Raw genomic sequence first — 25565 nt, forward strand, 5'->3', positions numbered from 1 at the left:
GATGATGATGATGATGATGATGATGATGATGATCAACTCCTCCCCCCACTTGAGGAATCCTAGAGAGATGCCGCCAAATGGCATGAAACGGGGGGGGGGAGGGCTTGCTATTGTTGTTGCCCTGTCCAGTCGCTTCTGGATGGCAGCCCTCGTTCCGCTTCCAGAGGGTGGGAGACGTTCACACCAAGCTCACCCTGGAATCCTGGAATCCTGGAGTTGGGAGGCCATCGAGTCCAACCCTCTGCTCGAGGCAGGAATCCGAATCCAAGCAGATCCGACCGAGGGTTGTCCAGTTGGCTCTTGAAGGCCTCCAGGGTTGACTCCCGCTCGCGAGTTCCCAGGGCCAGGCCGCGATCTGAGCCCCGTTCCAAACTCAACTGGCTATAGCATGCTGGCTCTCGGAAGGCGGCAGGACTGCGAAAGGATCCTCACACGATCAACCCTTTGAGGAGGCTTCTTTCTTGAGGTGGAGGGACCCGAGAGAAATCAGCTTGATAGGCCGACAGAATTCCTTAAAAGGGGTTCCTTCCCACCCCCGTGGAATTCGTGTCTGCTCACTGCAATTTCTGTGGCTGGTGGTTTCGCAGAGTCTTGAACGAAATCCTTCCTGACTTTGGGCAAGGCTCTTTGAACCACATCCTTCTCTCGGGTTTGATCTTTTCTGAGAGAGACTCACCATCGTTCGAGGCGAATCTGGTGGGGAGGCAAGAGGAAGCCTTCTCAGGGGCTGCCCCCAAGTTCATGATCTCCCTGCTGAGGGAAGTTAAACAAGCAGATTGTAGACATACATTTGGTACCAGTACCAAAGGAGGAGGATGATGACCATTGGTTTTCTTTTAGGCAAGACAGGACACCCACCTGAAGCTGCTCTTCTGCGAGAGCGTCGCCAACATCTGCAAAGCCATCTCTGAAGCCCAGGACGGGAACTTCCAGCTGGGCTGCAAAAAAGAGCTCTTGGAGGCTTTGTTGGTAAGCAACGTGGGGGGGGGCGGGACACCCGAAGGGTCCGGTGGGGTTCCCAGAAAGCCCAGAAGAGGGAGGGGGCGTCTCTTCAGACCCGGGGGGGTCTTCCTCGTGGCACAAAGGAGACTTTTGGAAGCTCCGCCAGGGAGACCCTTCTTGGAGGGCTTCCACCACGAGAGCCCCACCCGCTCTTTGGGGAGGGGTCTCCTTGGGAGCAAAGCGTCCAGCCGGCAGCTCTGCTCAGAACGGTTGTTGCCCCAACACCTCGGGGAATGGCTGTCCGTGGAAAAGACGGGACTCCCCCTCAGGAAAGCACCTTCAACCCCCTTTTGGGCGATTTAGAAAGCATTTTGGTCGTATCCTCTGTTGAGTGGATGAAACCCTGATCTCTCCTCCCCCTCCTTCTTGTTTCTCCTTCTTCTTTCCTCCTTCCACCACCACCACCACCACCACGGGGGTCTTCAGGCCTTTCTTGGGACGGAGCGCCTCGAAAACCTGAGAAGCTCCCTTCTCCCAGCAACCATCTCGGCCTTAGTCTCCCTGAGGTAAGTTATCGATAGGCAACGGAGAGGCCAGCTGGGCTAGGGAGGCCTCCCTCAGGCAGCAACTGGTGTGGGGCGGGGGCGGCTCTTCGATGTGACAGGGGGGCTCCCCTGTCAGTGCGTTTGGTTGACGGGCACGAGACGGGCAGGGAAGTGAGGCTGCCAGCTGACGTGAAGGCCACAGGGTTTCCCTCCAGAGACACAGTCCTCCAAAGCTGCTGTCCTTGCCCTGCCCACTCGCCAATGATTATACAGAGGCAGAGGCAGTCTGATTTCTTGTCACGATGCTATCACATGTAGATCAGAATGAGAAAGAGCCAGCCTGAGATTTGGGCTGCCTTTCTGCCTGGGACCTTTGTAAACCTCTGTCTGGATTCTCAATCTGCCTTCCTTCTGCTAGCCACCTCAAGCCGCGCCTGCCAGTGGAAGCTCTCCGGGAAATGCTGGACGGAGTCATCAAGAGTCTCTTTCTCCTCCCTCCCCTGGAGCGTCTTAAAAGGATAGCATATGATGAACAGGATGCGTCCAACATCGAGGTATGTCAGGCAGGTTTTCTTCTAGGTCTTCCTTTTTAACCTCTGATGGGAGCTTTCCCGAAACATCCTATTGCATAGGAGGATGCAATATAGAAGAGGATAGAAGGCTGAAACGTCGCTTTGCTTTTTTTTTTTAACCGCCAAGGCCTCTTAAACATCCTAATGTCATTGTGCGGTCAATGTCTGTTTGTTTCCACTCTTTTCTGGGCCTCGCTTTGCCCACCCCCTGGTTTATGAGGAGCCCATGGCGTCAGGGGAACGGTGTAGCTCTCGGGCCTCACTCCCTGGGTTGTCCTTTCAGCTCATGTACACCAGATCCGTTGAGGCCAGGGGGAAACTCTTCGAGGTCCTCGTTACAGAAGAGCCAACCTCAGAGAGGATTGAGGTCATGTTCCAGGTAAGCATAAACCCAAAAGGAAATCCCCTGGATTGGCATTTACATTCAGTATTGCAGAAACTTTGCCAATTTCATGGTCAAACTATACATTGAGGATAATCTGTAATTACCATATTGTCCGAATTGTCCCCATCAGATCATTTCAGTATTTCTATAGGATCAAACTAGATCTGACACGCAGCTGTCCATCTTTCTCTGGAGGGCCTCCAGTGTCGGAGCGCTCGGCCGGCTCCTTGGTTCCATCGTTCGACAGGAATCTGGTTTCCTGTCCCTTGAGTCCATCATCCCCTTACGTGCTGTTGCGCTTTGGCATGACTGAGAACCCCTCCTGCCCCTCCTGGGTGTGACCACCTCTCGGCCTTCTTTCTTCGAGGTTAACCATGCCCAGTTTCTTCCGTCTTTCCTCACAGGGCTTGCTTTTCGGTCCCCGGATCACCCTCGTGGCCCTCCTCTCCACCTGTCCCAGCCAGTCTGCATCGCCCAGACTGATCTCTCAGACACGAAAGCTTTCCTCAAGAGCAAAGTGATGTTGCCTCTTAGAACGGCCGAGCCGGAAGGGAGGCCTAAGTCTGGGCCCTCCTCGAGGAGGCCTAGTGGGGAATCGAACTCCCCACCTCTGACTTCCACAGCCAGAGCCCTGAACCCCTGAGCTCTCCGGGAGTGCTCGAATGAGGGATGATCCACAACACGTAGATCGGGGGGGGGGGAGCCTTCCCTCTCTCTCACCGTTTCCACATTTCACCCACCGGGCCATGAATGACCAGCTGTGTTTGGCAGCCAGATGGGCTACGTGGCTCCCATCCGGCTGAGGGATATCTCAAGGAAAAGCAGGATATGTTTGTAAAATGAGAAAGGTTTGCCCCTCAGAGAGGTCTCATAAAGGGGTCTGTGTTCTTGCTTGGCCTCCAGCTGATCGAGCCCTGGTTCCTGGAGTGTGAGGGGAGCCGAGAGAGGGCCCTGCAGGCCAGCTTCCAGGTTCTGGCTCCCTTCCAGGCCAGCTTTCGTCTTCCGGTGAGTCCTCCTCCTCTTCCTCCCGCCTCCTCCTCCTCCTCTTGCTGGCCGACCAGAAGACCCTGTGGGAAGAGTCCCGATATTCAGGAAGGCTCCCCGGAAAGAGGCAAAACTCTCCCTCTCCTTGGTGTCTTTGGACTTGGGCTCCATGACTTTAGACCAGCCTTTCCCAGCCCGGGGGCTTCTCTAGAGTAAGGATTTCATCTTCTCCTGCGTGGGCTCGGCCATCGGATCAGATGGGACAAGCATGAGAGAACTCAGCTTGAGTGTGTCTATAGAAGGGAATGCCTTTCTTTCGATGGGTAGAGGCCATTTCTGCTCTGCTGATGTGGTGATATGGATGTCCATCTGGTTCCCTTCCATCCGACGCCCATCAGGCTTCATGCCTTTGGTCTTGGGGTGGGGTGGGTGTGCATTTTCAGAGTGATGGAAATCATTGATGGTGTCCAAGAAACGAGCAATGAATGGTTTCCTTCTCAATCAGCACCAAAAAGCAGAAGTGACTTTGCAGAACAGACGTCTCAGAGGAGACGAGAGTCTGGCGACCGCCCTGGGTCTCCACTAGGACTGTCTTCTCCTCGATTGACACTCACTCCCCTCCCGGTAGCACTTCCCACAGCAGGGGCTGTAGAGCCAGGTGGGCTCACCTTGGACCCAGGCTGGCTGTGGCTTTCCTCCCCGCTTCTCTTCCCACCTATGCCAGCCTGATGTGTCCCAAGCCTGGACAAGAAGGCGGCCCCAAGGGCTGTGGGCAGGCCTGAGCCAGAGCATCTCTCCCCTCTGGGACGATGCAGACGAGCTTGCTCGGTTTGGGGACTGGCCTTCCAAAGGCAAGGAGGGTTCCCTTGGAAGTTGGCTTTCACAAACACAGGAAGGCCTCCTCCTTCGCCTCTTGGCAAGATGAACATGCGATTCGCGTCAATGACCAGGCTCTCTGTAAGGTGTGTTTCAGGCCTCCAAGAATCCCTTCTGCTGCAGATCTTAGAGGAGAGGTCGGTTCTGCCAATCCTCAGGCCTTCCAAGGCCATTTCAATCGGTTTTGTTCTCTTCTTGGTAGGACGGAGAGAATTTCAAAGGCTACGGTTTTGCGGTAGCCTTCCTAGCCCCTTACATCCTGGAGAACTCCATCGCATGCCGGCAATGGGCAGCCAAGTGTATCAACTGCCTGATTCATATTCAAGGTGAGAATGTGGGTGGGGGAGATGGGATCAAGGGCTTCAAGGCCAATCAATGGGTGCCTTCACTCTGTGACCGCTAGCGTTCTTGGAGTGACTCTGTCTGGAGGTGAACCTGGATGGATGTAGGACCCTGGGAAACCTCTTTCCCGCTGAGATGGACCCCACTTACAAACAGACAAGGGGATTATCCTCAGAGGAGGCAGAAGGTGCTCCTTCAAGGCGTCAGATCCCAAGGGTGAAAAACGCTGCCCCTTCGAGGTGGCTTCATCCCCAAGCCTGCAAATCAGGGCTTAGAAAATGACGAGGATGACCGTCAAACAATTTGGTTTAGCCATGAGAGGACACCAAGAATCCAAGGTTGACCCATGTTAGTTTTAACAATGAGGGACCCTGTGGGTGTGAATTCCACTTTGAGCCCTTTTTGGTTCTTTCCAGTGACGTTTTATGTGTCACCAATTCATGACTTTAGGAGTCCAAAACCAAAGGAAAGAGAGAGGTGGCCGGACAAGGCAGGGAAGCAGTGGCGGACAGTGGGAAGGGAAGGGGCAGGCTGGGGCGGGGTGACATGGAGTAGGAAGTTGGTTAAATCGGGCAAAATCAGTGGATTCTGAAAACTTTGGGTCCTCCAGTTTAGACGACCCCGAACCAACCCGAACTAGCAAGTCAGCGATTTTTTTTCCTGGTCTGCTTCTCTGTTTGTTCCTTTCTTTAGTCAACATTCCCTTCCCAGATTTGTGACCCTGACTTTCAGTTAATATTGTGGCCCACATTTTGGGCCCGTTTTGTCATACATTCTTTAACGATTTCATCTTGCGTTTTGAATTCTAGTAGATAATGATACCACATTTTAATCTGTTTTTCCCTTACATTCAGAAGAAGTAACTTATGCGGTTTTCCTTACAAAAACCGACTGCGTTATCGCTTGTACATCTTGAGTCTCTTTGTGTTTTTGCCCACCAATCAAGTATTGTGCCTTGTTCTTCTAGTTCTTCCCTTACTTTCACACTTAAGGCCGCTTTTAACAAACCTCTAAATCTCAGTAGAGTTTCTTTTTCCCCATTAATGTGGGTTGTGTGAATGCTTCTGTGGGTGAGACCCATTCAGGAACTTCCTGGTCCTTTTCTTCCCGGATCTTGGTCCATACCCAGTTTAAAGCTTTCCTTATCAGATGGTTCTTCAATGGTTTATCGTCTTTTGCTTTTTGATACCCTAGGAAGATGGTGCCATCCTAGATTTATATCATGTCCTTCTGATTTCTATCTTCTGTCAGTTTCTAAAGCAGTCCATTTCTTTACCTAAACGAGAGCACAGGCTTTATAACATGATTCACCCTCTTTTCTTTCCAGGCGGATCGAGAATCACGGAGGCGGAAGAAAAAGAGATGACGTCTGCCCTCTGTGATCTCCAGGCAGAAGTCCCCACCGATCTGTCTGGGGCTTGGGCCAGACTGGCTAAGGTGATTCCCTTGATCGGGTGGGAATCTCCCGAGCGCCTGGGTCACATCCACCTCCCGAATCGGTTGGAGTCCTGTTTTCTCAGCGAGCCGAGTCAATGGCCAGGCTCATTGGCAGTGCCTTCATCTCTGAGATGTGGTCCCTTGGTATGAAATCCAGATGGCCTGAGCCATCCTGTGTCCTCGCGGAGAGGCTCCAGTCCTTGTCCAACTCCAAGCCCACATTTGGGCCTTTCCGGTTCTCTAGGGGAACCTGCTGGAGTCAACGGGGAAGTGCCAAGGCCGCCTTGTTTTGGAAGAAAGAGCAAGATGCAGAGAATTCCTGCAATCCCTGGGCAAAATCCTTGGGCAGGACTCTTTGGAAAAGCATAGAGCTGCCCATCCTTGGTCTGGCAGGAAATCTCACTGGGGAAGGAGAAGGTCTGAGCTACAGAAAAAAAGCCTGTCCTTTCTTCTTTTTTTGGCAGGTGGTCAGCATCCATCTCGCGAAGGATCAGCTGTTGGACTTCACCGAAGCCATCCTGGAAGACCTCGTGTCAGGGATCCCCAGCTGTGCCAGGGCTGGTGGTTACTGGTTGCTCGCCAACCTCCAAAACCATGGGGAGGCCATGAAGAGCAAGGTAGCCATTTGCCAGGAACCCTCCTTTTCTCCAGGCAGGAGATGCAGAAGTCAGAAAGAGATCTCCACCGGCATCTTTTCAGCTTTGCCCAAAGGATGCTGAACTTCCTTTTGTAAACTTCTGCCCTTCTGCAGAATCCAGAATTTCTCAGCCAGCAGAGCCATGGCCCCCTCGGGTGGGGGATTCTGGGTGCTGTAGTCCAAAAAAGGCCCTTTTCGTCTCCTATTCATCCCCGTTGTTTTCTCTAGGTTGGGCCTTCATCTGGACAAAGGGGTCTTGGGACGACCTTTCTGGCCACGTCCAGACGTGGGCCCAGCTCTATAAACCACGTGGGCTGTCACCTCAACCCGGGGGGGGCAGCGGCAAGGGGGCGCCGCTGTGGTCGTGAGCTCACTGGAGGCCCCAATAGATGGGCTTCCGTTCCAAGTCACTTCAGCCAAGCTAAGACTTGCTCAAACAAGAACGGTGTCCTTTCAGGGAGGGAAGAGTAATTTTGTCCTTCTGATTGCTAAATAGAATAAGAAAGAAATAAAACCATTCTTCACTTTGTCTAGAGGGGCGGGGTATAAATCGAATAATAAATAAATAAAAATCTGAGCCAGGGATCCCCGTCTTGCTCCTTCCAGGTGCCCGAGCTCCTCGATACTTTCTGCAGCCACCTGCCGATCGTCACTCAGGGAGGCATGGAGGAGGTCCCTCTGGAGGCGGTCTGCATCATGGCCCGCTCCCACCTGGACACAGTCTTGGGCCACCTCCTCCGCCGAAGCCTCCCCTTGGACAGGTGGGTGCTGGAGGGAAAAGAGGGCTTTCCGTCCTTGGGGGAAGAGGCTTCTTTCTTCTCGGTCAGGCCCCGGTCCCTTAACTGGGGCGCTGAGATCGAAAGGACGGATGCAGTCCTGGTGGGAGACCCCACGCAAGGTTTCTCCTTGCCCTGTGAGAAATTGGTTTCTCACTGCCGGGCGGTGCAGACCCACCAGGGGCTTCTTGCGCCCAAGCTGCTGGTTCTGAAGGCCAAGTCCAGGCTCAGGCCGTCTCTGCAACTCCCACCTTCTCTCCTTATAGCGAGACTGGCAAGCTGTGGAGGTCTTTCGATCGAGACCCATCCCTGGCTGTGCGAGTCCTGGCCAAGCTGATGTCGTGTGTGAACCAGCCCTCCATCCTTGGATCAACAACCAGCTCTAGCATTGATGAAAGCGGGGACTATGCAGAGGAAGAACCGCTCAAAGTACGCTCCAAGGGACACGGGATGGCCCATCCTTTTAGACCACGTTGGGAAAACCGTCTCGGCTGTTCTGCTCTGAGAGCCGCTGAAATGGGTGGCTCCAAGGAGGCCAGAACCCTTGCCTTGGGGAGGAGGGGAGGATCTGAGACCCCCAGTAACACCTGGTCTCTCTTCTCCCCCCCCCACCCCTCGTTCCCTTCCTCTTCCTCCCCTCTGCAGGCCACCTGTGCGATCTATGAGGTCCTCTCAGGACTGCCCTCTGAGGTGGGTCTCCAGAAGGTGTTCCCGGAGCTCCTGTTCACCCTCCTGTGGCAGGTCAGCCAAACCCTGGGGCAGAAGATGCCCCCGTGTGAGGGTCGCCGCAGGCTGTTCCTGAGGGAGCAGCACCTGACGCCCGGGAACCCTTGCAGGTAACGTCCCCTCCCTTGGGCAGGCTTGGGAAACCTGCAAGCCTGAGGGGAGGGTTTTTGGGAGGGCCGGAGGCAGTCCTTCTGCATGGAGGAAGCGTGCCCATGTCTTACGTGCAGCAAGGAATGGCCCCATCCCACGAACCTCTGCCCGAGTCCCCTTCTGGGCAGAAGGCAGCATCCTCTCCCGGCCGCGTGGAGGTCTTTGCCAGCCCTGCTCCTGGAATTTCCCCGCTTCTTCTTCTTCTTCTTCTTCTTCTTCTTCTTCTTCTTCTTCTTCTTCTTCTTCTTCTTCTTCTTCTTCTTCTTCTTCTTCTTCTTCTTCTTCTTCTTCTTCTTCTTCTTCTTCTTCTTCTTCTTCTTCTTCTTCTTCTTCTTCTTCTTCTTCGGAGGGGGGGGGCGATTCTGAGGCCCTCTCTGGGTCCTTTCCTTCTGCAGCCTCTCTGTGGACACCCTGAAGGCTCTGGTCGTGAAGGGGACACCAACTGCATCCCAGGAGGAAATCAAGACGGCAGACTTCTGGTCCTTCCTCGGGGATCCTCGGACCCACCCTGAGGGCCTTTGCCAGTTGACCAAGTAAGTGACTTATGAATAGCCGAAGGAGAGGAAAGGGCTCTGGGGCTGGTGAGATTCTGGGAGGTGGAGCCCAGGAGACGCAGGTTGTCTTTCCCTGCGATGGCTGGTCGTCCAGGTGGCTGTAGAATGGCCTCCAGCCTGGATCATCGGCCAGAGTGGATCATGAGAAGCAAAGGAGGGAGAGTGGGGTTGCCCCACGTCTGGCGTAGGGGCTTCCCAAGAAGCATCCCTAGTCCCCTGTGGGAAACGGAGTCCTGCCATTTCCCCTCCTGCTCCCCTGATGACAGAAAGGCAGGGGTGGTGGCACCCCCAGAAGCTCATCCCATCCAAGGTGCTCCCCACCTCCCCTCCCTCTCCCTCTGTTGGGAAATCGAAACCTGGAGGGAGAGAGAAAGGGAGGGAAGGAGAAGGGAAGGGAAGAGAAGGGAAGGGAAGGGAAGAAAGGAAAGAAAGAAGGGAGGGAGGGAGGGAGGGAGGGAGGAAGGAAAGAAGGAAAGAAGGAAGGAAATGAAGGAAGGAAGGAAGGAAGGAAGGAAGGAAGGAAGGAAGGAAGGAAGGAAGGAAGGAAGGAAGGAAGGAAGGAAGGAAGGAAGGAAGGAAGGAAGGAAGGAAGGAAGGAAGGAAGGAAGGAAAGGAAGGAAGGAAAGGAGGAAGAAGGAAAGAGAAGGAAATGAATGGAAGCAAGCAAGCAAGCTAGTTCTTTGTCCATTGGCTTTCAGCTTCTACTCCTCTTTTTCATTCTGTTGGAATTTGTGCTCAGGTGAGAGGTGTAGCGAGGAGGAAGAACGAGTTTAATTGAAGTGAATAGATTTTGTGTTCCTTTGGGTTCTCCAGGTCTGCTCACGCTCTGGCTCATAAATATGGAGGGTTACAGTTCTTCATCTCCTGCTGTTCAGCTCTACTGGTCTCCCTGCCTCTATGTCTGCCAAAATCTGTTTTCTCCCTCCCATTCTCGCACTTGTGGGGCGCTCTTCATGCACGCATCCGGCCACCCTTCCTGCATTCCAGGGCGACCTGCACCCACAACTCCTCCCACGGAGGGCAACCTCTCCCTGCCTCAAGTCCAATTGGCCCGGCTCCTTCCCTGGGCAGCAGTTGTGGAAGCTGGTTTTCTCCTTGACGGTTCCCTTGTTCATCCTCTCTCCCAGGTGCTTGCTGGAGAACGGCTTGCTGAAAGACCAGGTCATCCAGGACGTCCTCCCCTGGATGGATGCCAGCTCAGAAAAGCTGCGACTCGCAGGAACCGCTCTCTTCACAGAGGTGAGAGCCAGGGGTTGGGGCACTGGGGGGGGGATCTGGGGCTGTTTTCTGGTTCTGTACTTGCCCACGGAGCTAAGCAGATCCTTGTGGAAGGCAGAGGTCTCCTCCCTCAGCTGAGAACATTGGACTTGCCCTAGATGAAACGGGCAAGAAATATATGGCACCGCATGGAATGAGGAGGACGAAACTGTCCTTTCTTGCACACACAAATGAGGCCAGATTTACATCCCTCTTTGAAACTCCGAGTCCCTTGATTCTGGCAGGGTCAGAAGGCTGAGCTCCGGAGGCCGAAGGGCCCAGGGACACAGGGTGTAACGAACGTCTCGAACTCTTGCAGGTGATTCAGGAGCCCAGCTTTACCCGATGGGCCGCACTCAGGGCCTTCGTTCCGACCCTGATCCGGAACATGGAAGATCAGAACGCCGGGATCCGCCGCATGGCCCTGCGCAGCCTTGGCCGCCTTCTCCTGATGGCACCGGACCAGGTCAGCCCTTCCCCCCCTGGAGCGGCCCTTGTTTCAAAAGGCATGGGCTGGTAATGGGTTCAAGACATGCCTTCCCCATTCCCTCCTTGCTATGGAAAAAAGCAGGGACCAATCCAGAGACCCCAGAGGGCTCTTGGCCCAAAAAAGAGAGGAAGAAAAGCCACACTCAGGGCATTTTGGAGAAGAAAGGGGTTCGGTGCCCTTTCCTGGATTCCAGTCCACCTCGGTGGATCCACGGAGGGCCAAAGGCCAATCTCAGGTGGACCCAGTGGTGGTCCAGCCTTCCAAGGGCTGGTGGTCGTGGGAACCTCCGGCACCAAGTCAGGTCAACCATGACCTCTTCCCCCCCATCCTCTGTTTACTAAAAAGCTGAAGCCTGTCCGGCTCTCCATTCCTGCCGAGTAGAGAGACGGGCACTTCGTAGTCCTATTCCCAGGGAAACGAGGACGAAGCGCGGCCCCAGAGGTGCCACCGAGGGTCCCTCGCTCCCTTAGAACCCGCGCAGTCCACTCACCAGGTTCTGCGTGGCGCCAATGCCCGTTTTCAGCGACACGGTTCCAATCCCCAAAGCAGACAAGGCCGCCGGCCCTTTCCTCAGACACCTCTTCTGATCAGGATGATCTTCCTCGCCTGGATTCCTCATCGCCCTCCTTGTCCTTTCAACCCAACCGTTTTGGGAATACCTTCTGGGAGAGCAGAAAGCGAGCTTTTTTTCGGAAGGGAAGCCCCTGGGAGGTGCGGGTCGCCCGCTAGGGAAGAAGGCTTGGGCTCCGACCCGCCACCTCCTCTGGCCAGCGGGCTCTGGGGAAGGACGAGGGGCTGAGAGAGGGTCCTGGTCTTGTCTCCTCCTTCCAGGTGAAAGGACTGAAGAAGGACCTTCTCATCCTTCTCTTCAACCACCTCCGGGACAGCGCGGCGGTTGACGAAGCTCTGGAGGCACTGGCACTCGTTGTGCCGTGCCTGAGGATGGGGAAAGTGGCCTTCCTCTTCCGCGATCTCTGCTGGAGGGCCAGCAAGTACCTCTCTGAGGTAAGTGGATGCCCGTCTCCCCCCCCAAGGGCCCACCCCCCTTTCCCTCCCTGACTCAGGAGAGCCGAGATCTCCCTTTCCCAGGCGTGGCTGATGTTCTAGCTTTGCCCACTGTCCGCCCAGAGACGGTTTCTGAGCTGATGATCCTCACCACAAGAGAGGCTTCTCTGGTCACGGGTGGGAAACAAGATCCTCGGTAGATCCCGCCGAGAAGAGGCCGAGAACCAGTCTCGAGTGTCAGATCTTCTGTTATTTTCAAACAGACTTCGACAAAGTCGGCTGCTCTCCTCCCTCCACGCCTGCTCCTCGGCCATCGAGGGATCCTAATCCTACGGTCCCACGAGGGCCCGTGTCAGGATGACTGAGGGAATTCTTAGGGGCTTGAAGTATCTGTCGGAGACAGAGACCATCACCCAGAGCCCAAGTTCCATCCCAGGGATCTCCAGGGAGGGCTAGGCCAGAAATCTGGAGACTGGCCAGCCATGCCATCAGCGGACGAGGGCCTTCCCCCTCCAGATACCCACCGCTTTACAAGCCCTGCTCAGGAGAGGGTTTGCCTGTCCACGTTGAGAAAAGGGCTGCCAGTCTGAACTGACCCACGTGGGTGGAGTGGTTCCCTGTGATGGCACCAGGGGAGCCTGCCTCCTCCTCCTCCTCCTCCTCCTCTTCCCAGGCCCTTGGAAACTTCATAATCTCTCTTCCACCCCATGAGGGAAGAACTCAGCCTTCAGGGCGGCCCATCCCCTTAGCCAGGGCCTCCACTAAGAGGGGAGAAACCTTCACCTGCTCCTAAGGAGCCTCCCAGGGATGCCGGTCACCCTAGGTTTCCACTAGGAAAAGGCAAGCCCCCCTTTGCTGAGCGCCATGGGCGAGTGAGCGAGCCACCGAGGAGGGGAGGTCTGTCCAAGGCCCAGACAGGGCTCCTCCCTGAGCCGTCGGACACACGGACGAGGCCGGGCAGATTCCGGGGCCTTCCTCCTCTTCGCCAAAACGTTGCGGTGCCTTTTGGATCTCTTGCCAAAGAGTGGCTTTGCTGTCCATGAAGGTGAAGCCTTGTCTTTCCCCGGTTTTAGGAGGACGATGCTATCCGTGCTGCAGCGTTCCATCTCTTCGGTGCCTTGGCCACCCGGGCCAAGCAGGGGTACAAGACCTTCTTTGCCAATCTAGTGAAAGAAAACTTGGCACTCTTGCTCATCTATCAGGGCGACCCGAACCCCAACATCTCAGAGGTACGACTGGAGCATTAAGGCGTTGGTTACATATGTATTGTTCTCTGTTTTCCTGCAAAATGTATTTTTAAAGTAGATGTTACATAGGATGTTGAGAATGTTCAAGGTGTTTTCTCTTCTTAAGACAAAATGACTTCTGATCTAAGTCCCCAACCCTGTTTCGAACGTCCCGTCCGTGTCCCAGAGAGACCTGGTTGGGAGACAGCTTCCGAGTGCCAGCAACCTCCCCGAAAGAGGATGCTGGGGGTTTTCTCTAAGCAACAGTCCCAGGATCCCACGGGACCCGATGACCCCTTGGCTGGGCCTCCGTCCTCCCCTCTGCTCAACTGCAGAATGCTCAGCCAGCCTTTCTTCGGCACTTGGTTCTGCTCCTTGCACAGGAGACGATGGCGCCTGGGGATGTCCCCATGGAGCTCAGGGAAATAGAGGAACCCACAGTGTGGGAATTGGGGCACCAAGCGAGCAGAGCATGGAAACATGGCTGTTTTGGACTGGATTGTAGGGGAGTAAGGGAGAGAGAGGGGTCTAGAAGCTGCCATGCCAAAAAAAGGGGGGGCAGTGGTTGATGTTGCATCTCTTCCTCCCGTAAAGAAGCTTTTCCACACTCTGAAATAGATGTGAGCTGAATGGCTGAGATTTCTGTTCTAATCCGAGGGCTGAGTTTCAGCAAGAAAGTCTCAGCCACTTTGGGCCAAGACACCTGGAAGGCCCTCTCTTCGAGGGGGGTCCCTGCTGCACATCCGACCTTGTCGGAAGGCTGGGCTGGTGGGTGCGGGAGACCAGGCTTCTCCCGGACCAGCACCTCAAGGACAGGAGGCCCATCTGGGAAGTCAGGCTGCCTCCAACCTGGTCAGACATCCAGGGGTCAGCCGAGGTGATATGGTCTGAAAAGGCCTTTCCTCCTTAAGAACCCACTTTGTATCAAGAGGTCTTTTCAAATACATAAATTGGACAAAGATGGCTTCAAACAGACTTTTCTGAAATGGGACTCGATGTGATCTTGGGCTAGATAAAGATGTGCAGCACTCAAGCTGGCCTGATTTTGGAGGAAAACTTGTAAATCGACCTGCTGGCATTATGGTGTGTATGGTGCATGCCTTATCTTCGTATGATGCGTACATCCGAAATTTGAAAGTCCATTCTCTGTCTTTTCCTCTCCTTTTTTAGGCATGCAAAATGGCCTTTTTGCAGTGTCTGCCCTTTGTGACCAAAAGACACCTTCAGCAGCTGCACCAGACCACCGAGAGCAGCAACATAAACGCTCTCTGCCAACAGCTAGTGAGCAAGAGAGAAGGGGGGGGGGAAGAGAGGCTTTTGGACCGGGAGTGAGAAGGCGGGGGAGGGACAGGAGTTTGAATTAACCAAGCCTAAGTAGACTGTCATTGCTAGCTAATGTATTGGCCACATCTTTCCGAAAGGTTCCAAGGGGGCTTTTATAATTATTAAAAAAAAAACAAACCAAAGTTGAAATCTAATCATAAAGGGTTGCAGTGTTTGAAAAGCATGACACGAGTCTCCTACTAAAACTCCCCAATGAAGAAAAAAATCTGGTTCTGATCTGGTTCCAAAGCTACCCCTTGACAGCCTTCTCTGGAAGGTTGGCAGGAACCGGATCCAGCTCCTTCGGCCACGCAGGGACGAGAGGACACACTCCCTCGTCCCCCACAGAGAACCCAGGGTGGTGTATGTAGTGGACAGAGCGGTGGACTAGGACTCCGGAAGCCTGGCTTTCCATCCTCCCTGCGGCGAGGAGACCAGGTGCCAGGGCCCGTTGCACCCACACGCCCGGTCGTGCCTCCGGTTCCACCACGGAGGTGCAGACGGAGACCTTGTCGATTGGATGTGGCAAGTGAGGAACAAACAGGACAGAACCCCTGAAAGGAATCTGGCCGTTCTCGTAAGCTGGAAAAGGGATGGATCGGTTTTACTGACATGTACAGTAGTAACCAGGAAAAAAACACCCACAAAGTGTCTCTTTCAAAAAAGGCAACACAGCATTGTGAGGGATCGGCCCAAGACTTGAATAAAATCCGTGCCGCCACCCTCAGGAGTATCATGGTGTTCTTTGGACCATGGATTTGGGCGGCACAACGAACTGAAGTGATTTTTACATCCCTCTTTAGGTCCAAGAGTGCCCCCACCTGAGCATGGGCCTCCAGAGAGACCTTGTGCCCTACTTCCAGAGCAGGCAGGAAGAGCTCCAAAGGAGAGCTGTGGAGATCTCAGGTAACCGGACAATCCTCTGAGCGGCCCAGCGGGGAATCCCAAAGAGAGGTCTGAACCACCGGGCTGGGCAGCAGTTCTGAGGGAGAAGATGGTCTCTTGAAGGATCTCAAGGGCCCTTCCACAAATCTCAGAAGTCAGGGAGGCCGGAGGAAGGGAAGAGACACCTACGAGGGTCTCAAAACCTCCACCAAGTGCCGACCGACCGGGCTCAAATCTCGCCCAGCTACCCTCTACCCCAGTCTCCCTCCCTCTTCACTTCTTTTGGAAACTCTATGGAAGTTTTCCCTCAGAAATGCATGTGCTCTCCAGGGGGTCAATTCTGTCACGCTTCGGGTCTTACCAGCTTCCTCTTCTCCCTCATTAACCCCTCTCCAACTTTTGTTTTCCTTTTTATATGGAATTCGTGCTGCAACCCCTGCTCAGTGAGGGTGTCGGAAGCAGCCTCAAGCGGATTCCCACTATCGGGAAGGGTCGAGCCCTCTCTCGACTTCCAAGGAATCCCATCTAGCAGCTTCTGTGGGCAAAGGGAGAATAGTGGGAGGGGCGCTTCCTTCGGTCCAAATCCTCCCCTCGGGAAAGGCCACCTGACCCTCTGCTCCCTTCATGCCTTTCCCTTAGGAGCCCTCCTCCAGAGCACCCCAGTCACAGCGCTACACGAAAGAACGCTGCAGCTTCTTCTCACCGGTAAGGCACGGGAGCGATGGGGGCCATCGGGTCTCGCTGCCCACCTCAGTGCTCTCTCCTTGCTGAAAAAATGGGTGGGTCGTTGGGGGGAAGAAAGGGAGGGAAGATGAAGATTCCTTTCGCTTCCAGAAGGAGGCCCCATCACAAAATACAGGTTTGACCCTCCATTGACCAGACATTGGATTCCGGAGGGTCTGGAGGAAGCCCAAGCGTTGAGCTCCCGCATTGGCCGCCTAATGCAGGGTTGATCCATGGATGCTTTGCCCACCTCTTGTTTCAGAACTCGCCCCATTGCAGGGGGACGCAAGCACAACCCTGCAATCAGCAGCGGAAGCTCTACAGGACCACGTCCATCAAAAGACGGCAGAGCTTCAGGACAACGCCACGCGTGGAAGCAGCACCACTCAGAATTCAGCCACATGGTACCGGCGGCTACTTGGTTTTCGCCGGCACTAAATGTACGTATGTGGTTCTAAAACGGTTTTCTACAGTGTTAAAAGCCAGGGTTGGTTTTACATGGTGTTCCTGAAGTACTCCACCCAGGTGTTGTGGGAGAGAAGGCCGAATAACCAACTCTGGCCGCGGCGGTGGTGGTGGCGGCGGTTGAGGAAGGAGCAACTTGAGGGGAGGTGGAGGTGGCGGGGAGGGTTCAACAGGAGCACAAGAGGAGAAGGTAATTTCTCCTTTGTTACAACCGTTTTTCTCTGAGCTCCTCCCGAAAGGCACACCTTGGACACGCATCGGGGTTGGACTGGAGCCGGGAAAGTGAGGGCGCCGGGTTACTCTACAGGCAGCCTGAATGGAGACCTTTTTCCTTGTGTGATCACACCGCTAGATCCTTAGAAAGAAGGGTTAATGTGCTTCATTGACAAAGGGGGGAAGTGAGCTCAAACGTTCCTTGGAAACATCAGTAGGACCCTCCAGGGCCTCTCCGCAGACTTTCCATTGCTTTCTTGCTCTTTTCTTCCTCCAGGCCATCCATCGAGAGCAAAGGCTTCACCCCATGAAAGAGAACTTCTACAGCCGGGCATTCGCCAACCATCGGACGAGATCCAAGAACTGACTCGTGGGACTGGAGGAACAGGCCGACAGATTCGATGTTGAGAAAAGAAGGGAGAGGCTCAGGTTTGAGGGTACCAACTCCTCGCCATTTCTCAGATCCTCCTCTGGCCTAGAGAAGGTCAGGTAACGAATGAATTCTGCAGGTTTGGTCCACCGCTGATCTTCTCTGAGGAACTGGAATCCGTCAGGGATTGAAGGCAGCTCTTCTTCCTGAATGTTCTTTTGTTGAAAAATTATTTAGATCATTGAAGAAAAAACGCCAAAGCAAACGAGATGCACAACCATAGGTTAAAAAAACCATAATAATAAGATGAAGACAAACTGAGGGGGATTAAACTTTCTGGTCACACTGATCAAATAAACCCAGACAAAAATCAGAGGTTTCCAATTTGGTACAAAAAATATATATAGATGGTTGTTGTGGGTTTTTCCCATCCCTATCTAAATTCCTTTCCTAAACCTTTCCTTTCCCATCCCTACCTAAACTCTTTTCCTCCCCCTTTCCTTTCCTTTCCCTTCCCTAACTAATCTCCTTTCCTCCCTCTTTCCTTTCCCATCCCTAACTAATCTCCTTTCCTCCCCCTTTCCTTTCCTTTCCTTTCCCTTCCCTAACTAATCTCCTTTCCTCCCTCTTTCCTTTCCCATCCCTAACTAATCTCCTTTCCTCCCTCTTTCCTTTCCCATCCCTAACTAATCTCCTTTCCTCCCCCTTTCCTTTCCTTTCCTTTCCCTTCCCTAACTAATCTCCTTTCCTCCCTCTTTCCTTTCCCATCCCTAACTAATCTCCTTTCCTCCCTCTTTCCTTTCCCATCCCTAACTAATCTCCTTTCCTCCCCCTTTCCTTTCCTTTCCGTTCCCTAACTAATCATCTTTCCTCCCTCTTTCCTTTCCCTTCCCTAACTAATCTCCTTTCCTCCCTCTTTCCTTTCCCATCCCTAACTAATCTCCTTTCCTCCCCCTTTCCTTTCTTTTCCCTTCCCTAACTAATCTCCTTTCCTCCCTCTTTCCTTTCCCATCCCTAACTAATCTCCTTTCCTCCCCCTTTCCATTCCCATCCCTAACTAATCTCCTTTCCTCCCTCTTTCCTTTCCCATCCCTAACTAATCTCCTTTCCTCCCTCTTTCCTTTCCCATCCCTAACTAATCTCCTTTCCTCCCCCTTTCCATTCCCATCCCTAACTAATCTCCTTTCCTCCCTCTTTCCTTTCCCATCCCTAACTAATCTCCTTTCCTCCCCCTTTCCTTTCCCTTCCCTAACTAATCTCCTTTCCTCCCTCTTTCCTTTCCCATCCCTAACTAATCTCCTTTCCTCCCTCTTTCCTTTCCCATCCCTAAGTAATCTCCTTTCCTCCCCCTTTCCTTTCCTTTCCGTTCCCTAACTAATCATCTTTCCTCCCTCTTTCCTTTCCCTTCCCTAACTAATCTCCTTTCCTCCCTCTTTCCTTTCCCATCCCTAACTAATCTCCTTTCCTCCCCCTTTCCTTTCCTTTCCCTTCCCTAACTAATCTCCTTTCCTCCCCCTTTCCTTTCCTTTCCCTTCCCTAACTAATCTCCTCTCCTCCCCCTTTCCTTTCCTTTCCCTTCCCTAACTAATCTCCTTTCCTCCCTCTTTCCTTTCCCATCCCTAACTAATCTCCTTTCCTCCCCCTTTCCTTTCCTTTCCCTTCCCTAACTAATCTCCTTTCCTCCCCCTTTCCTTTCATTTCCCTTCCCTAACTAATCTCCTTTCCTCCCCCTTTCCTTTCCTTTCCCTTCCGTAACTAATCTAATTTCCTCCCTCTTTCCTTTCCCATCCCTAACTAATCTCCTTTCCTCCCCCTTTCCTTTCCCATCCCTAACTAATCTCCTTTCCTCCCCCTTATCTTTCCTTTCCCTTCCCTAACTAATCTCCTTTCCTCCCCCTTTCCTTTCCTTTCCCTTCCCTAACTAATCTCCTTTCCTCCCCCTTTCCTTTCCCATCCCTAACTAATCTCCTTTCCTCCCCCTTTCCTTTCCTTTCCCTTCCCTAACTAATCTCCTTTCCTCCCTCTTTCCTTTCCCTTCCCTAACTAATCTCCTTTCCTCCCTCTTTCCTTTCCCTTCCCTAACTAATCTCCTTTCCTTCCCCTTTCCTTTCCCATCCCTAACTAATCTCCTTTCCTCCCCCTTTCCTTTCCTTTCCCTTCCCTAACTAATCTCCTTTCCTCCCTCTTTCCTTTCCCATCCCTAACTAATCTCCTTTCCTCCCCCTTTCCTTTCCCATCCCTAACTAATCTCCTTTCCTCCCCCTTATCTTTCCTTTCCCTTCCCTAACAAATCTCCTTTCCTCCCCCTTTCCTTTCCTTTCCCTTCCCTAACTAATCTCCTTTCCTCCCCCTTTCCTTTCCCATCCCTAACTAATCTCCTTTCCTCCCCCTTTCCTTTCCTTTCCCTTCCCTAACTAATCTCCTTTCCTCCCTCTTTCCTTTCCCATCCCTAACTAATCTCCTTTCCTCCCTCTTTCCTTTCCCATCCCTAATCTAATCTCCTTTCCTCCCCCTTTCCTTTCCCATCCCTAACTAATCTCCTTTCCTCCCCCTTTCCTTTCCTTTCCCTTCCCTAACTAATCTCCTTTCCTCCCCCTTTCCTTTCCCATCCCTAACTAATCTCCTTTCCTCCCCCTTTCCTTTCCCATCCCTAACTAATCTCCTTTCCTCCCTCTTTCCTTTCCTTTCCCTTCCCTAACTAATCTCCTTTCCTCCCTCTTTCTTTTCCCATCCCTAACTAATCTCCTTTCCTCCCCCTTTCCTTTCCCTTCCCTAACTAATCTCCTTTCCTCCCCCTTTCCTTTCCTTTCCCTTCCCTAACTAATCTCTTTTCCTCCCTCTTTCTTTTCCCATCCCTAACTAATCTCCTTCCCTCCCCCTTTCCTTTCCTTTCCCTTCCCTAACTAATCTCCTTTCCTCCCTCTTTCCTTTCCCTTCCCTAACTAATCTCCTTTCCTCCCTCTTTCCTTTCCCTTCCCTAACTAATCTCCTTTCCTCCCCCTTTCCTTTCCTTTCCCTTCCCTAACTAATCTCCTTTCCTCCCCCTTTCCTTTCCCATCCCTAACTAATCTCCTTTCCTCCCCCTTTCCTTTCCCATCCCTAACTAATCTCCTTTCCTCCCCCTTTCCTTTCCCATCCCTAACTAATCTCCTTTCCTCCCCCTTTCCTTTCCCATCCCTAACTAATCTCCTTTCCTCCCCCTTTCCTTTCCCTTCCCTAACTAATCTCCTTTCCTCCTTCTTTCTTTTCCCTTCCCTAACTAATCTCCTTTCCTCCCCCTTTCCTTTCCCTTCCCTAACTAATCTCCTTTCCTCCCCCTTTCCTTTCCCATCCCTAACTAATCTCCTTTCCTCCCCCTTTCCTTTCCCATCCTTATCTAAACTCCTTTCCTCCCCCTTTCCTTTCCCATCCTTATCTAAACTCCTTTCCTCCCCCTTTCCTTTTTCCACCCCTATCTAAACTCCTTTCCTCCCCCTTTCCTTTCCCATCCCTAACTAATCTCCTTTCCTCCCCCTTTCCTTTCCCATCCCTAACTAATCTCCTTTCCTCCCCCTTTCCTTTCCCATCCCTAACTAATCTCCTTTCCTCCCCCTTTCCTTTCCCTTCCCTAACTAATCTCCTTTCCTCCCTCTTTCCTTTCCCATCCCTAACTAATCTCCTTTCCTCCCTCTTTCTTTTCCCTTCCCTAACTAATCTCCTTTCCTCCCTCTTTCCTTTCCCATCCCTAACTAATCTTCTTTCCTCCCCCTTTCCTTTCCTTTCCCTTCCCTAACTAATCTCCTTTCCTCCCCCTTTCCTTTCCCATCCCTAACTAATCTCCTTTCCTCCCTCTTTCCTTTCCTTTCCCTTCCCTAACTAATCTCCTTTCCTCCCTCTTTCCTTTCCCATCCCTATCTAATCTCCTTTCCTTCCCCTTTCCTTTCCCATCCCTATCTAAACTCCTTTCCTCCCCCTTTCCTTTCCCATCCCTAATCTAAACTCCTTTCCACCCCTTTCCTTTCCCATCCTTATCTAAACTCCTTTCCTCCCCCTTTCCTTTTTCCACCCCTATCTAAACTCCTTTCCTCCCCCTTTCCTCCCCCCCCCCCACTTCCCATGCACTTTTGAGCAATGACAGAGTTCCTACTCCAGTCCTCTGAAGATGCCGGCCACAGAGACTGGCGAAAGGTCAGGAATAACAACCTTCAGAACATGTCCAGAGAGCCCGCAAAACCCACAACAACCATGTCACTCAAGATTTAGAAATCTGATCCATTTATAAACTTTATAAAGAAGAAAAGACTAATAATCATATCAATGAAAAAGAAAAGTGGAAAGGGTGGTTTCGCCAGGAGCTTTTCTCTTATGATCCCAAGGGAGACCAGATTAGTCCCCCTCCGAGTGCCTTTGTACTTTTCTCCTGGAAATATTGATTTCTCTACAGGAAAAGAGACCTGAGAGCTGACATGAAATCGCTCCCTTTTCTGCCCAGAAGTAGGGCTGCATATTTGACAAAGCTTTCCTGAAAGCATTAGTTCCATCATGCATTGGCTTCTATGGGTGCCCTAGAAATCAATCCAAAGGTCCAGCGGTGGACAAATCTGCAGACTTCACAAAACCCTTTGGGTCTACTTTGAAAAGGATCTGAGGAAGAGGTGATACGTTGGACCTAAAAACCTAACAAAAAAAATTTGCCAACTCTTCACCAAATCTTTGTTGTTTTCTGTTCAGATGTTAACAGATGGGGTTGGGAGTTAATCAGAACCAGAATATGATGGACAACTGATCAAAGGGATTGTAAACACCTGAAAAGTTTCTGGAAGACCAAAGGAAATCTTTTTGGGTGAGGTTACAAATTGCAGCCAGGAAACCCCAAACCAGAAAACCCTCTGCACGACAGGGATGAAGAAGACATCCCACAAGAGCCTGTAACTCCTAGCAAGAGACCTCCAGCTTAAAGCCTCTAAACACAGCTTGAAGATGAAAACAAAAGTTTCCTCTGTCCTCAGTGGAGAAGAAGAAGAAGACGTCTCACGAGCAGTCCTCGTTTTGCACAACAAGAGATCTACAGGGTGGAGCCTCAACATACAGTATCTCTCTGAAAGAATAAACTACCCGTCAAGAAGGATAAGATGAAGACGTCCGTATCATTTTTCATGTCAATCTGTACGTTATTATAGAGAATGTATTCAAGTTTCCCACCTTGTAAAACGGCTATACTTTTGATTCTTCTTTATTAAAATGTGATGCAGAAGTTTTCACAAATTTGAATGCAGTCTTGTTTTTTGTTAGCTTTGTGTGAAAGAGGGATTCTGTCCTGCGTGGATTACTGAATTCCACCACCTTGGGGATTAAATACATAGAGTTTGCTGATCTGAAAGAGCCCTGGCTGAGTTCAGACCCTGGGACGAAATCACAAGGCTCTTGGAGAACAAGCTTTGCCAAGCCAAGGCCTTCTGGGCGTCCGGAATTACAACTCTCCCAGGCCTCAGCCAGCATGTCTGGGGGTCAGAGATAGGGATAGGGGGGCCAGATTGAAGAAGGTTGCCTTCCGTTCGAGGAGAGAATTCTCCTCCAAGGCTGAACGCTTCCTCTAGAATTGGTTGGGGGCTCTGTGCCCGAGATGGGCAAGACTGAAGCCGAGGGCAGATGGGTACAAGGCCTGAAGGAGAAGAGGGCGCTCCTTTCCTTTGGCCTCCTCTGCCACGTCGCTCAAGCTGCTGCCGGAGAGGAGAGGTTCCTTTTTTGGAGAGTCCTCGAGGGATTGCTTGCTTTGTCCCATTTCTTGGTCAACCTTCTCCTGGTGAGGGCACCCGAGGTGCCCCGTACCCATTAAAACACCTGGTCAGCCGAAATACACCATGGATGACAAAGTTTTAAAAAGTGAAGCATACAAGAATAATCCGTTCATTATGTAATAACAAAAGGCATTTTTAAACTTTCAAACCCCGCTTAAAACAAACATATGTCCAGCGTCCTGGAGCATCCACTCAATCCTAGATATTAAAAGCCTACCTAAGGAGGCAGGTCTTTCAGTGTTGCTGAAAGGAGAAAAGGGAGGTGGCCCACCTCCGTGCCAAGGGAGGGCATCTCGCAACCGGAGGGAAGCCCCTCTCTCTACGTCCCTGTCAAAGACGCCTCGGATGCCAAGTGGGGCGAAGAGAAGGGCGAACTTCTAACCATCACATTTAAGTCCACAATGCCTTTTAAAAGTTCTGATCATTTTTCATATTTGCTCACTTTTAATTATTCGACTGTATTTTTATGAACAGAAAGTTTAATTGCTTTTTAATTTGCATTAAACGTTTTCAAATCTACTTTTCTAACATGGTGAGCTGCCTTGTGTCTCCTGATCAGGAGAGAGGCAGAACAACAACAACAACAAGGTAGGATCTGTGACGGGTCATCAGGAGAGAGACGGTCCACCAGGGAGCCTGAACCCAGACGGTAAAGGGCTTCCGACTGTAGGTCATCACCAGCACTTTGAATTGGGCCTGGAAACAGACACGTCGCCAGTCCAGCTGTTGTAGCAGGGGAGCTAGAAGCCCCTCCTCTGCTTGAGATGGAAGGCAGGCAATCAAGGCTCAGTTTCATGCCTTGGCTAGTCAACTTCATGCTTTCGGAAGTGAAGGATCGGCCACCTGCCCACCGGTGCCCAGAGGACACCCATGAGTACTCACAATGCTTTCCCACACTTTGGGGGAGGCTCCTATGTGAAAGCGAAGTGGAAAGATCAAAGCATGATCTAGTAAAACGATGCTACCTGGAGACAGGACACATTTTCTGTGACTGTAGAGAAATTCAGTCCATGCAGCCCTTCTGTGCATACAATGTATGCCCCACAACATGTACAAAAGAAGATCTAGCATCTAGCCAAGATAAAGCAATCTAAGTTGAACACTTCTGGCCAAAATAATAATAATATTTTAAAAAAATCTCTAATTTGGAGAACTGTCTGTCAGATCTGCTTGGACCTGGGTTTCTGCCATGAGCTAGAGGTTGGACCCGATGGCCTAGGAGGTCCCTTCCAACACCGTTGTTGTACGATTCTATGAAAAGATCATCACAAGAAGTGGGTGAATAAGTCACAGCTTGAAAGGAATGAATTAAAGGTCATGTTAATCTGTAGCTAGTGATTTGGGGCAACATGCAAACATAACTCCTTTCTTTTTTCTTTCTTTATTCATGTCAGAGAGTTGAACGATTCAAAATTATGAATTTATATGAAATACAGTAAAATTAAAACAAATTGAAATGATAAGATAATTAGACCCTTTTTAACCAGACGTGGGCTACTTCAGTCGCATTATCTCAGCCATTTGCCTGCTCTTCCTTTGTACACGTGTTGGGGAATGAATTTTATGTACACGTGGGCTTCGAGGACTGAATTTTTCTACTGTCAAGAAAAATTCTCCGCTATCCAGGTAGCCCCAATCGGACTTGATTGTTCCTACCTTGGATCTTCCAACTTCATTTTGGAGTCTGTTCAGGAGCTTCCAGGCGCCCCGCTAACTTCTTCCATACAATGGTCTTGTTTTCAACCCTCTTGCAGGGATGGCATTGTGGGAGACTGCCAGAAGCTCCCGGGCATCAGCCCGTCTCCCTGCAGGTGGATGTCCCACCTCAAAACACCTCGGCACTCAGCACCGGCCACTCACCCAACTATTGGGGCTGGAACGACGCAGCTCCAGAATGCGCCCGGAGAGGCTCAGGCATGCCAACAGAAAGGACGTTTGAGAAAGGGAGCTCCAGCAGCGAGGAAGAGGAAGAGGAGGCGGTGGCGGCTTCAGCCAACGACATAGATGAGGATGCCTGCCAAGCTGAGGAGGGGCCCACGGCCGCAAGTCCCGCAACTGAGGGCTTGGAGACGGTGAGGAGCCGTGACCCCTCGATGGAGGAGCTGGTCGCATTTCCTTCCCACTGAAAGAGGCGGACCATGCGCAGAGGGCTGAGGCCCGGTGGGCGGAAGCCTGGCAGCAGCAGAACCAACACCGTGCCCGCCCGTGCCAGCGACCACGTGAGGGCCAGGGGCTTCCCAGGGTCTTGACCGAGCACTCTATGAAGCCACCCCCTGACGGCTCTGTCTGCCCTCTTGGATCCGAAAGCCCCGTAAGATCCTTCATATATTCAACCTTGGTGTCTGTTATTTTCACCATGTTTTCCATTTTCCACTGCTTTAAGTAAGTTTTCTCTACTTCTATTAATCTCATCATTGGGGCTTCCTCTTTCTCCCGCTGTGGCCTGTTCGATTGGTTGTTATCCACAACCTCCCATTTTCCACATTAAATATAATCTGTCCATACCACTTTTTGGATGTTGTGTGTGATTCATGTTCATTAACTTCCTTCCCCCCACCAAAAAAAAAAAAAAAAAAAAAAAAAAAAAAAAAAAAAAAACCACCCTCCCAAAGATGTCAAACAAAGCTTTTTGTTCCCCAAGAGCCCATGTGCCCAAGGAAGGACCAAGACGGTGTCAACACTCGGACCAACCCTGCCCTCTTGGACAGCCACAGCGCTGCTGCTTCTGGGGTTGGGAAAGAGATGCATGAAGAGGACCAGACACTGCCTTCCACCCCCATCTCGTGCAGCTCCATTACACGCAAGGAGCCGTTTCCCCCAGCCCCCATTCCCAGTAAATCTCTCCTGTGCAGAGCAGCCTTGTGGCTGGTGGCAGCTCCCTTTCCAGCACATACCCATCCTGATG

General features: G+C 51.9%; 2 protein-coding genes across 2 annotated transcripts in view; both read left to right on the forward strand.

Annotated features, from left to right (window-relative positions):
* Window positions 1-13076, forward strand: part of LOC144584619 (maestro heat-like repeat-containing protein family member 2B) — a 30352-nt gene extending 17276 nt beyond the window's left edge. The window contains exons 21-34 of the mRNA XM_078381058.1: window positions 841-969; window positions 2343-2438; window positions 3348-3449; window positions 4507-4630; window positions 5974-6083; window positions 6548-6700; window positions 7327-7481; window positions 7763-7925; window positions 8142-8332; window positions 8768-8905; window positions 10054-10165; window positions 10503-10649; window positions 11445-11678; window positions 12752-13076. Coding sequence (XP_078237184.1) covers window positions 841-969; window positions 2343-2438; window positions 3348-3449; window positions 4507-4630; window positions 5974-6083; window positions 6548-6700; window positions 7327-7481; window positions 7763-7925; window positions 8142-8332; window positions 8768-8905; window positions 10054-10165; window positions 10503-10649; window positions 11445-11678; window positions 12752-12925 — 2028 coding nt within the window. The 3' untranslated portion in view covers window positions 12926-13076. The remainder of the gene's footprint in view (window positions 1-840; window positions 970-2342; window positions 2439-3347; window positions 3450-4506; window positions 4631-5973; window positions 6084-6547; window positions 6701-7326; window positions 7482-7762; window positions 7926-8141; window positions 8333-8767; window positions 8906-10053; window positions 10166-10502; window positions 10650-11444; window positions 11679-12751) is intronic.
* Window positions 13076-22127, forward strand: LOC144584534 (uncharacterized). Its single transcript, XM_078380840.1, has 5 exons — window positions 13076-14185; window positions 15031-15133; window positions 15752-15817; window positions 16098-16275; window positions 16791-22127. Exons 1-4 carry the CDS (start codon window positions 14084-14086, stop codon window positions 16271-16273), a joined length of 447 nt encoding a protein of 148 aa, XP_078236966.1. The 5' UTR covers window positions 13076-14083; the 3' UTR covers window positions 16274-16275; window positions 16791-22127.
* Window positions 22128-25565: the final 3438 nt, after the last annotated feature.

Source organism: Pogona vitticeps, chromosome 12 (assembly GCF_051106095.1).
Source record: "Pogona vitticeps strain Pit_001003342236 chromosome 12, PviZW2.1, whole genome shotgun sequence".
In the NCBI taxonomy this organism is placed as follows: domain Eukaryota; kingdom Metazoa; phylum Chordata; class Lepidosauria; order Squamata; family Agamidae; genus Pogona; species Pogona vitticeps.